A 12,857-nucleotide genomic window follows, 5' to 3' on the forward strand; every position below is an offset into this window, starting at 1 on the left:
TGTTTAATATAGTTAATAATATTAAATTTATTAACAATTTATATTATTTTTTTATAATTAACTTTAAAATTATTGGGATACGTAATCTTTTTTTTCTATTTTTTTTATTTAATTAATTAATTAATGTGTGTTAATTTTTGTATTGAATTTTTATGAAAGAGGCCATGCATTTATATTTCTATTACATAACATCTATCGGAAAGTAATTAAAGATATGAAGATAAAAAAAAAGAACTAGTGTAAAAAACAACTTAAAAAAAATCTTATAAAAAATACACAAACAAAATTTGAAGAAAAGTCTTATATTTAAAGAATGAGAGAGTAACATTTTTCAATTTCTATGTAGTGTGTTGATTTAAATGGAGGGAAGGTGAAGACAAGGCATGGCGTGGACAAATGAGTAATAAAAAAAGCAAGTGAAGGTATATGGTGCCAGAACAGAAGGCATAGCACAACTGAACAAACAGAACTCGCTTGCTTCTTCAAACCTCTTCTCCTTTTCCATCCACTGGAGAGAAGACAAGAGAGAGAAACACAGATTGTTCCCTTCCCTTCCACAAAAAAACGACAAATCCTCTTCTCCTTCTTCTCTGTCTTCTAGGGTTTCTCTTCCGCCATTGCCGACCTCACCCGTGCCTCCTGCTTACTCTTCTCCACTGGCATTGCTCTCTGATCCTCTCTACTCTCCAATCTCATTCCTATTCCCTAATTTCTTCCCCTCTGTTTTAGGGTTATCGTCGCTCTATTGCCGATTCCGCCATTTCTCACTTCGACTTCGAGGTAAGCCTCTCGACCTTATTCGCTTGCTATCAATCCTGATTCATTTGCTCCGTCGCCTCAATTTTTGTGTGTTGCTCTTAGATTGTTGCAGCAGGTGCATTGTTTTTGCCTCTCAATGGTATGTTCCCCAGGAAGTGGGAGAATGGAAGTCATGGCAAGGCTTCTCGCTGCTGGGACTTTCTCTCACACTGTAGCAGGTAGGTACATGGAGACCCTACCTTTTAGATTTTTCTTACTCATACTGCTTGACATTCTTTGCTGGATTTAGATTATTATATTTTTATGTATAATAATATATATACTTCACAGTAAGTGGTTGTTTTTTATTGCAAGAAAGGCACTCCGTGCCAGTATTAATATTTTTTTGGGGGTAAATGTAAAGATAAACGAGAAGTTAAAAGAAGAAGAAGAAGAAGAAGAAGAAAGAAAATAATACTATTGATAGTAGTTTGCAGAAGTTACATAGTTAAAGGATATATAAGTGGGGGAAGAAAATCAGTTGAAGGGTAAAAATATCTTAAAAATAGCATGATTCCCCCTTTATTAATTGTCATACATAATATATGTGTTGACAATATAAATGTTTTTTATATTGTTATTCAATCACAAACTGTTATGTATGGTCAATTTCAATTATTTTTTACTTTTATAATAGTAACTATCTTACCAAGATTTCTGATTGATTGATTATGCTAACAATGCTTGCCTATTAAATTCTTTAATTTATGAATTTTGTTTTCATTTCCAATTTCTGGTTGAACATCATTTGTTCATGCATGGCTTGGAAGATGACTTTGCCCGTGAGAAGTTGGCTGCTGAGTATATTTGTAGAGAACTACGTGAGGCAGATGAAGCAAATTTGCTTCACGAAGAAGGTTGTCTGATTTTATTTATTGTTGACTTGCTGAATCAACCGTTTTTTAATACAATGCATGGGTATTCCTTACTTACTAGATAGTAGTTAATGAAATTTCATAATTTATTTAGTTTAATGTGTTTTTACTCATTTTCAATTGATAGAAGAATGAAGGTGCTGATTGTCACATGCTGAAAATGAATAAGTCTCTGTTTGGAAAAACTTCTCAATAAGCACTTATAGAAGAAGGAAATAAGAAGGTAAAATGAAGCAAGCTTCTCTTATGAGTCAAAATTAGCTTTTGGAGAAGCTAAATGAAAGACCTCTGACCTTCTACAAATAAGCTTATGTATAAGCTAATTTTAACTTGTGGGAACAATTTATGTTGTTTTACCTTCTCTTTTTTTTTGTCTCTTATAAGTGCTTATTGAGAAGTTTATCCTAACAGGACCTAAATATAAATCTTTTATTTTATTTTACTTTTTTTTGGGGGGGGGTTGGAGTGCTTGGTCCGTTTGGTACTCTGTATAATGATTGAACAAGCATGTTTAGTTTTCAGGATTTTTGTTTGTGGGGTTTACCTTTCTATTATTACCTTATTTGAATTTCATGATTATAATTTCTAATTTGTTTTCCTTTTCCAGTTTTTTGTCTGGGTACAATCTTCATTTTCTTTTGTGGATTTTTAAAATGCTGCTTCACATTTATATCACAGATATGCATGTCTATGGTGAGAGCCCCATGACTGATGCCTTGCAGCTGGTAAGGTTTGCCTCTTGTTTCTACATTTTCTTGTGTGCTAGTAAACTAGTACTTGTGTGTATGTTCTCACTTCTCAAGTGCCTCACTTGAACCTTTCATGTGGTTTCTTTATTGGCATTCAGGGCTCACATGAATTCAATGAATTCTCTATAATGTTATAGCCTGTTGTTATTGCTTCCTATAGTTTAGGATACTTTAAGTTTGGAAACAGTAATTGTTGCTCCCTTCTTTAGTGAATAATTATTGCTTTCTTACTGGCATATTCATCAGAATGGCACGCACCACACAGTAGCTCACCTGACAGTTTTGGAAACAGTTTATGTATTTTATATCAATTTTCTAAATTGTGGAATTGATTTAGATGTTACAACTTATAAATATCTTCGTCTGCAGGCAGTAGCTTTTCAAAAAATTAATCTAAAGCAAATTCATTTAACTTATTGTTTGGTATCCTTTTTGAGGTATGCTGCAACACTTGCAAGAAACCAATCAAGGACAGTCAATTTGCTGCTCATGCAGGTTTGGGGGCTTCTTTTCTATTTGTAATAAAACTTCCTGGTCTTTTCTGTATGATATTTAATGTTTGACAACCAGTTATCGTGTGGTCTTATATGCTCATTATATTATCCTGTTAATTTTCAAATTATTCAGTTGGTTACACATTGACCTGCATTTGTTGCTGGCTAGTTTACTATCAGCTTTTATATTTTGTCTCCTTTTGTTTCAAAAGGTACTAATATTGAGCCTTCCTTGTTTTCCCCTTCCATCCCCCCTGTTATTTTTTCAGAACTTTGTAGGTCATTAAAGCTCACAGAACAGACTATGGTGGAGCTTGACACTGGGAATCGAAAACCTCCAAGGAAGGAAAAGAAAAAGTTAGGAGCTTCTTCTGCAAGTATCCTTAAAATAGGAATTCAATAATCAGTTAGGAGCTTCTTGTGCAAGTTAGGGCTTTAGCCTAGCCCATTTAATTTTTTCCATCCTTCATAGTCACACTCAGTTCACACTTCACACTTCACACTTCACACTTCACAGTCAATTTCCAAATTTATTCCATCTTTTTTTTTTAAAATATTTTTTAAATTATTTTTTCAATAATAAATCTGATCACCCAATCTGAACCAATTCAATCAAAGTCGGGTTGGAGACCCAAACTAGGAAAAATCCAATACAAACCAAACCAATTAAAATTGATTGGTTCGGATAACAAAAAATGCCACGAACCCGATCTGAACTGACCCATGCCCACCCCTAGTTGTAAATACTGTTTGGATACTAAACTATATTCTCACTGTCAGATTTTTTACCTATTATACTTTAAATTTAGTATTCAGTACTTTAATCTTTTGCTGATTGTTCTTTGAAAGATGCTATATAATAATCACACTTTTTGAACATTGTATTTTAGATTCCTTGAGTAGGATTGCCTCTTTAGTTTTTTTGAGTATATTCAAATGATAGGTTGTTGTATTGTAACATTAATTTTTGTGCCTCATAACCCCTCATAGACCAAGCTTCTGCAGTTGGGGAGCAGAGAAGGTCCGAGTCTATAGACAATATTGACTCTGCTTTGTCACAATCCCACTTGAATAGTCAAATCAGAGTGGTTCCCTTTTCCAATGAGGTAACAGGTAAAAGCCCACTTTTTTTGCAAGTTTTCTCTTTCTATATCAGTGTAATTCTCACACAGAAGTTGATGTATGTTTCTTATACACTTCTTTTTACCAAGATTGCTACTTGTTTTGATTTTTGCTAAGATTGAATCTATTTTTCAATTAGTTGTTGAATAAATAAGGGCATCTTGGTGTTAAACTGATTTATTAGTTTACAATTTCTATCACTTCTTGTGTTGTTGACTTTCACTGAAACCTTCTCCAACAACCAAATAACATTGACTGTGCCTTTAGAATGATTTTTTTGGAACTAAAATTTATCCCTCTCTCTATGACCATGGAATGGATAGTTATATTTCATCCTTCTTTTGGTTGGTAAATTTCTTATGTTAAAGACACATTTGATCCTTATTTTACCTATTTTATTGGGAATATGATTGGGTGTATATCTCAAATTTTTTTTGTTGGAGTAGAGTAGGATTTTATTTTCTGGATATGAATGTCTGTTATGCCATAGCCTAAGCCACTGGTTTGTTAATCAATTTGAAAACTTGATTCATTTTAGCTTGAATTTCCTCAGGATACTCAAGTTGTGTAGGTGCAGCATTGATCATGGATGGTACTGGCATTGATGCTGGAAATAGAGATCACTCAGCCTCTGTAATGTATCCTCCAACAAAACGTCATAAATTGTATGCTTTCTTGGTTCATCTGATGTGCACACATATGTTGTATGGTTATTTTGATATCATTGTCATTGATTTTGTGCCTAGAAAATATATTCATGTTTGGACTTTGGAGTGTGCTTGTGATTTTGGGTGCCTTTGCTAGAAGAAAATAAAATCATGAATTCATGATCAATAGAAAATGAATTTGAATTCCTCATTTGTTGTATAACACGACATCTCCATTTCTCCCCCCCCCCCCCCCCCCCCTCCCCCAAGAAATTATTATATTATTAAAATGGAAAACTATATGAAATTTCATAGATAATAAGTTTTTAATCAAGTGAATGCTTGCCATATGACCAGTATGCCTCCTCTTAACCGAAACAGGATAAACCATAGTTAGTATGGCTTACCCTGATTGTCATATTAAATCTTGATTAATAATTACTAACTAGAAAACCTCATCTATGAGGTTAATTATACATATTTGTTTAAAGATTATGTTTGGAATTCAATATTTATTCTCATTTCTTCTTGTATCTTTTCATCATCCCTCTTAAATTTATACCCTAACTATTATGTTTATTGTAGGATAGCAAACATACATCTACCTGTATTAGAAAGCCATGGAACAGAATCTGGAGAGACAAAAACTGTGAGTTTCACAGATGGAATTACTTGTAAGTGTGCAATGATATATGTGCTGAAATACTTTTATCTTACAGGACTACCATTTGAAAAATAAATGCTTTTCTTGATGTAAAAATACTGTTATCAATTTTGTTCCATCATATTTCTTTGTTATAAATGCACTAGAACATGGGCATGTATTTAAAACATTTAGTGTGTGAGTATAGGCATATTGAATGCCAAAACATCAATCAAAATTCAAGAGGTAACATGAATGTTAAAATTTCATTTTCACAAAAGTTACAGTTAAATATTGAGTTAGTTGAATCAAGTTCTGCATTCATAAATTTAAAATTGAATACAAGCTATTCTTCATCTCCGTGGATGCTCAAAGTTGAATTCTCCAATAAATGTATCCATCAAATAAGAAAATGGTGTCCAAATGTATACGTTCTTTTGTAAAGTGTTTTTTTTAATCCTTTTTTATATAAAAAGATATTAGTGGAATTGGTTCTTTCTTTAATTTTGTTTTTTATTTGTGAAATTGCGATTGTGTTCTTGTTAACTTTTATATGTAGGAATGCTCAGTGAACACTTGTTTTTTGCAATTTTTTAGTCTGACATTAATGACAACTCTGCTACTGCTTTTACCGCATTATGCTGTTAGCTCTTTGGTGGTTGGTTACCTGGCCATGAAATGAATAACTTAATTATTTTTTCTGGATTCCATTTAGGTAATTTCCTGGAAAGAACTATTTCACAACGTGGAGATCCTAACCATAAAAACCGTGGGCAGGTCCTTGTGCAACATCAAGGCATAATGAAGAATGGTATTAAAAAAATAATATAGTTTCAGTTTTAAAAGTCGTTTGATTTAAGCTACTGGTGGAATGGACGCCCTTCCCTCAAACATTTATTTCCTTTAATTTTTCAGTCATGTTTCTAAATTATAATCTGACTTGGTGTTGGTACAACATTTTTTAAAAAAAAAAAATTAGATTCTCCTGCACCCCTTGCTACGAAGATATATTATTCACAAAGGACCAATCGACTGCGTGCCAGAATTCGTCATCTTTACTTCCAGGACTTAAATGGGCAATGTTGTACTGATGTTGTGTGTCCAAAGACTTCACATGCAGAGATGGTCGCATTCCAAGATTCATCTCTGAGGGACCCTTCATTTGATCAAATGGACAATGTGCATGAGGTGTGACATTCTTCACTTTTATGTAAGGTTGATTATTTAAATTATGGGTTGGGTCTTGTGACCTAAGTTATGCGGTTTGAATGTAATTCAATTCTAGATGTACACATCAGGCTGACATAATTTAGTTATGTTGCAAGTTCTTTACTCTGGTAATATTTTTTTAAAACATTTGATTATTGGAAACAGAAATTAATGAGGAATTAGGCTTTACACTATACTGGCAGGCTTTGACTTTCTGTTTGAAGGCTAAAGATGGAAATACCTTCCATCACCCACCCCAAATCCAAATTCTCACCAAGAAAAGCTTGGTTCCATGCTAATGAAACTAACTCTGAACATTTCTTTTTTTGTTTTTTAAAAATAGGGCCGATTGCCTGCTCAAAAATCTGATCATATTCTTGCAAAAAGCTCAGAAATTGGCTTGCTTAAGGCAGGGGGACTGCCAAGTAGTGGCTTGCCAAATCAATTTCTTGATAATGTTTCTAGGTCTGCAGGCACTAATGGTGGTTTGACTAGAAGCAACTTTCTTCCAACATCTTATTCTTTTGTGAGCAACACAGGTAAGCTAATCTATTATCGAGTTATCTTTTTATTTTTGTTGTTATACTAAATTGCATGTGCTATTTATAGTGTATGCTAAATTAAGAAAAAACAGTAATCATCAAGAGTGTCTCTAACTATATGACTGCTAGTGGATTCAGTGTTTTAGTGCTGTGATATAAGTGGTAGTCTTGAAGTGGAAACTTTGACATGAAGCAGACAGATTTTGCAGTGATACTTTCATTGCATTTAGATAAGCTGTAGCATGTTTTACTTGTAGTTTTTCAATCTCATTTTTTTTGTTTTTGTTTTGTTAATTTTTAATTTACATTACGATTTATTGGAATAAGTCGTAGATTGGAATTTTTTGTTCTGTTTTTGCAGGAAATCCACTGGGAACAATGCAGCAACCAAATGGGAGTGTTCCTGTTATTTAGTAACCTTGGTGGAATTTTTTTGGGTAGGTGAAGGTACAGGTAACCAATACATGACGTTAGGATTTAGCTCCTTTTTTGAAGCTGATAAAGTAAATTATTCAAATTGTGTATCCTGTCATCTGCTTTGTACATGAAAACTTCTATTATATAATGAATGGAAATGAAGAAATTGTTAGCTCTATATCCTCAAGTAGTTACTTTTTCTTCTGTTATCTATGCTGAACTTATACCTGTAAGTCAGGCCCATTGCATAACAGATTGCATCATTGACATTACAAGGTTTCTCAATATAAGAATATATTTGTAATTGTTCATTAAGATTTTTCGATATTATCTGTCAAAAGAGAGTTTTGGGCTTGCCTATCAATATGATCAGGTGATAATCAGAATCTGTATCTCCAGTTTTTTTCAGAAAGCATTCTTAGTTCCATACTTCTATTACAAATTTTGTATTCAATTCTGAAAATTATATCCTAAAGTAAAATAGCCAATCAGGATGTCTCTTTTTCGGTTTGTACGTAGTCCATTCCTTGTTTGGCCTGGGCCCAGGTATTGATTGTCGTATGTAAGAGTAGATTATCCATCAGTTATGTTATGGCTTTGTATTTCGGTATTTCCTGTTTAAATTGGAGCATCTCTTCATTTTGTATGACTCCCAAATTTTTGTTGTGTCAAATCGTTGTTTTTCCTTTTAAATTTATTTTGGACCGGCAAAGAACCCCCCAGCCGCCGCCGCATTATGGTACGTAGAAGAAATTGGGAATTTGTGATACATATTTGAAGATTCAGTTATGTATATTTGAATTTGGAAATTTTTTTAAGTATTAAAGGTAAATTGTCCAAAATGGAGGTCACGTTTGTTGCGCTAATCACACTTTAGGAACAGTACCTTCTGTTCTGTTTTATCGTCTTTCAAGCAAGGGTAGTAAATGTATTAGCACGTTGTTCTTTTGTGCAATTTCATGTTTAACATGAAGCATATTCACAATGCTATGAAGACGAAAACTAGGGTGCGTATGTCAAACTCTTTTCGCACTCTATGTAAGTTTATAAAAAAAGGTGATAATCATTTGGGTCCGTCCGATTTAATAATAAAAAAATTAAATGGACCGGATTTGATGATGACAACCGAATTGAGAGGTCTCCAAATGTACGCTTCTTCGATTAGTGTTCTTTCCGTTAACCTCTCCGGCCTTTAGATTATCAACGTCATGCAAAACCATATCTCTGGAAACATCCCTGGCAAACTCCCTGTCAGCCTCAAAACCCTTGACCTCTTGTTGAATGCTTTCTCCGGCAAAATTTCGAGCTCCATTGCGAACCTCTCTTAGGTTCAGTTGATAACAATTTTTCAGCGAGATTTCGGCGAGCTTCGGGGAGCTTCAACTTCTCCAGCAAGATTTTGAGCTCCATTGCGAACCTTTCTCAGGTTCAGTTGATAAATCTTTCTTACAATCAATTTTTTGGTGAGATTTCGGCGAGTCTCGGGGAGCTTCAGCGTCTCCAACAAGATTTCGAGCTCCATTGCGAACCTCTCTCAGGTTCAGTTGATAAATCTTTCCTACAATCAATTTTTCGGTGAGATTCCGGTGAGCCTCGGGGAGCTTCAGCTTCTCCGGCAAGATTCTGAGCTCCATTGTGAACCTCTCTGAGGTTTAGTTGATAAATCTTTTCTACAATCAATTTTTCAATGAGATTTTGGCGAGCCTCGGGGAGCTTCAGCAGCTGCAGTACCTCTGGCTAGACCATAACCTCCTCATAGGAACGCTTCCTTTAACGCAATTGAGAACTGCCGTGTGCTTTTGCATCTGAGCATGGAGGGAAATGTGCTTACCGACGTCGTTCCGTTGGCAATTTCATCGGACGAACCCAAATGGTTATTATCTTTTTTCGTAAACATACGTAAGATGCGAAAGGAGTTTGGCATATGCACCCTAGTCTTCGTCTCCTATGAATATTTACCACATTCACATTACTTATCGAACGTTCGATGCGAGTGGAGAATCCGGTGCTCCAATTCAATGAAAATTCGAGTAACTTATTAATTGTTATTATGCTTTTTGTGTGGCAATTGGTAAATTGTCAAGCTCAATAGGAAATATAATTTCATTTGATGATCCTGTCCATGCGTGATGGCCGTAGACATGGACTGCTTTTTGTCTCTTTAGATGGGAATTATCGACACTGGATCCATATCTTTTAAATATCTAAAAGCAGATTCTCCCTTTATGCCACCAGGGGAAAAATCAACAAATGTACGAATTTAAATTTGATAAGAATAGATAAATCATACCACGTGCTGGTACAGGCTGATTGCAACTAGGCGAATGCTTTGTTTGAAAATCAAAGATACTTGATTTTAATTTGACTTTCGTGAAGCAAAAAAATTGTTTTCATTTCTAAGATTAATTTTAATGTTCTTATTATATATTTGTTACCTGTGACTTGTGAGATAGGTATAAATAAATTTAGACTTAAATATAGTTTTTTCTATGCAATTTAAAAGTTTTTTTTTTTATTTTCATCCCTGTATAAAGAATTACTTTAATTCTTGTAAAATGTGATTGCTTTATTTTATTTTTAAAGTGATCTAGATAATATTTTTTTATTAATTTAAAGTGTTATTTAAAATATTTTAAGGATGAAAAACAACAATCATATTTTGGAATGAATAAAACAAAAATTTATAAGGAAGAAAATGAAAAAAAATATTAAATTACAAATATATATATATATATATATATATATTTAAGTCATAAATTTAACTCTAATAAAAATAATCAGTGTTAGAAATCAAAAAGATGCTTTTATATGCAAGAATATTTTAATCTGATCTATATTTCTACTGTGTTAAAATTGTTGTATCCAGCAGTAGTATAATAATAAATTAATGATCTGTAAAGATCATATAAAAAATTAATGTACGTGTGAAGACTAAAGAATTCTTTTATGTACTTCTCCCTTTCATAAACTATTTCCTTTCTTTGGTACTATGAAAATAGGGGAGAAATAATAGAAAGAAATGTTTAAATCAGATTTTTATTAACAACAACTGGAATCACTCGATTTAAAATTTAATTATATTTAAGATTTTTTATTTCTTTTTAAGAGTGTATTCTGCATACAAATGGTAAGAGACATGGGTAGTGCCTAACCATCACATATGATAATATATATATATATATATATATATATATATATATATATATATATATATATATATATATATATATATATATATATATATATATATATATATATATTTGTGTTCGTTTCGTAAACCCACAAGTACTCACGTATGTAACTATCCGCAGATATTAGTAAACCCGTGGATACCATGAATATTAAAAAATAAAAAAACAACTGAAAAAAATATATTTTTTTAGCAAAACAAAGAAAAATGTACGATGTTCAACAATTTCACGATAATTAAACTCTTTAAAACATGCCAATTGCATAATTTCAAAACATAAATTCAAATAACATGGATCTCTTTAAAACATTAATTATAATAAAACTAACAATAGTTCAATTCCTTAAGTCTAAATAATAAAAATATTCTTCAATTAATATTTTTCTCTTCAACAACCTTACTCTTCAATTGATATACATAGGGTTATTTTGGTAATTTTATTGGTAATATCTTCATCTTGTTCTTTAACTAACAAGTAGATTTAACATGTGTTGTCAACTGAATTATACTTGTTGGGTAATAGACATAATTGTTGATTTGGTTGTTTGATTGAATAAAAATAGAGTGAAAATAGGTGGAGTTTATAAGTATTTATTTTTATTATATTATCATCCTTCTTTTATTTTGTTTTTCAACTAAATATTTTTAATTTTTCACTTATTTATATTTATTTTTTCATCTATTTTATTTCTTTTCTCTTAATTAAATGGTCCATCACTAGTAATGTTTTTTAAATTTAATGGAAGGATAAAAAATGTGAATTTTACAAAACTGGAAGAGAAAATGTTTCTATTTTAAAATAGGAACTAAAATTGTGAAATTAAAAAAAAATATGATGACTGAATGTCTCTATTTTAAAATAAACAAATCAAAATTGCATTTACCTAAATTTTATTGTCAATGATTAAGATTAAAGCATAATGCTAGTTTTTCAAATTTTATGATATGAAATCTTTAATAATTTATATTTAGTTGTATGATTTAGAATATTCTTTACACTTTTATATAAAAACCGTTTTCTTAAAGTGTAAAATATGTAATTTTAATTATTTTTTTCTGGTAGAGGAAAAAAAAGTTCATTTTGTGGCTCAATTAAACGGATATGTATATTATGAACCATAACATATCTGTGTTAGCATCACCGCATTACTCTGCCTCCAACGCATTACCTTATCTTGTTGTTTTCTTGGTAGATAGCTACTCTTATTTTGTGTAATTTGTTGATAAATGTATTTTTAAAAAATAAAAATATAAAATTTAGTTTTCAAAAGTATAAAAAGTACAATAATATATATTTGACCGTTAATTTTCGTCCGTCATCGTTAATAAAATAGTCTAAGTGACTTAAAAGAATGAATTTGTCATTTAAATGATTGTCAACGTAGATATCTTTAATTGTCAGTATAGGAACATATTTGTCATATAATATTTTTATTATTTTACTTTTCTTCTTCACATTACGATAATAAATGTATCCCTGAAAAATAAAAATATAAAATTTAATTCCTGAAAATATAAAAAGTGCAACAAATATATTCGGACGTTAATAATATGTTATGACTAATTATTATAATTTTGAAAAATTTATAATGATTACAACAAAATTTTGGGAGAGTTATATCACACTAGTAAGTCTCTATTTCCGTTATATAATATTTAAGTTTCATCAACGGTTGAAACATGCATAAAATATTATCAATGAAAGTGAATTTTTATTGTTTTGCCGAATTCTTTTTACTTTTCTTCAACTACAAAAAAATCAATTATTTGATTGTTAACTCTTGAATAAATGTTATCAACACAAAAAAATTTTTTACTGTAAAACGATAAGAAAATCATTGTTTTTGTTTAATCAAACACTATTTATTTAATTATTTTTTTTGAAATTTTTTTCATAATCAAATATGAATGTCTATTAGTATATGCAATGACGTCAAATTAAAAATTATAATAAAATTTTGTTGATTTTTATTTTTTTTAAATCATACACAATTATTTTTTTTATTGACTGGTTATTTAAAAAATTATAACCTTAAAAAATTATTCCAAAGGAGGTGAGCGTTTTTTACAAATTAAAAGTGTCATTGTAATTACAATTTTTTCTAAAAATTATTCATGAATCTAATTTAACTATAAATACTTTACAATAAACATTTTTTTACTTGAATCTT

General features: G+C 31.1%; 1 protein-coding gene across 4 annotated transcripts; it reads left to right on the forward strand.

Annotated features, from left to right (window-relative positions):
- Positions 1–373: 373 nt before the first annotated feature.
- Positions 374–7,676, forward strand: LOC114374162. Of its 4 annotated transcripts, XM_028331773.1 has the most exons (14): positions 375–780; positions 862–977; positions 1,569–1,655; positions 1,801–1,896; positions 2,352–2,398; positions 2,860–2,917; positions 3,186–3,293; positions 3,907–4,029; positions 4,592–4,703; positions 5,271–5,359; positions 6,044–6,139; positions 6,308–6,516; positions 6,881–7,076; positions 7,441–7,676. In XM_028331773.1, exons 5-14 carry the CDS (start codon positions 2,354–2,356, stop codon positions 7,491–7,493), a joined length of 1,089 nt encoding a protein of 362 aa, XP_028187574.1. In that variant the 5' UTR covers positions 375–780; positions 862–977; positions 1,569–1,655; positions 1,801–1,896; positions 2,352–2,353; the 3' UTR covers positions 7,494–7,676. The 4 variants fall into 4 exon arrangements, with proteins under 4 accessions (XP_028187571.1, XP_028187572.1, XP_028187573.1 ...); XM_028331770.1 differs by lacking the exon at positions 1,801–1,896 and having other exon boundaries at positions 374–780; XM_028331771.1 differs by lacking the exon at positions 1,801–1,896 and having other exon boundaries at positions 374–780; positions 3,913–4,029.
- Positions 7,677–12,857: the final 5,181 nt, after the last annotated feature.

This window comes from Glycine soja, chromosome 11 (assembly GCF_004193775.1).
Source record: "Glycine soja cultivar W05 chromosome 11, ASM419377v2, whole genome shotgun sequence".
Lineage (NCBI taxonomy): Eukaryota > Viridiplantae > Streptophyta > Magnoliopsida > Fabales > Fabaceae > Glycine > Glycine soja.

Bases quoted from the DNA above. Each gene is read 5' to 3' on its own strand.
- LOC114374162 (XM_028331770.1), top strand. From the start codon at position 896: ATGGTATGTTCCCCAGGAAGTGGGAGAATGGAAGTCATGGCAAGGCTT. The intron at 978-1,568 runs GTAGGTACATGG...ATGGCTTGGAAG, and splicing joins TTTCTCTCACACTGTAGCAG to ATGACTTTGCCCGTGAGAAG. The intron at 3,294-3,906 runs GTATCCTTAAAA...AACCCCTCATAG, and splicing joins GTTAGGAGCTTCTTCTGCAA to ACCAAGCTTCTGCAGTTGGG.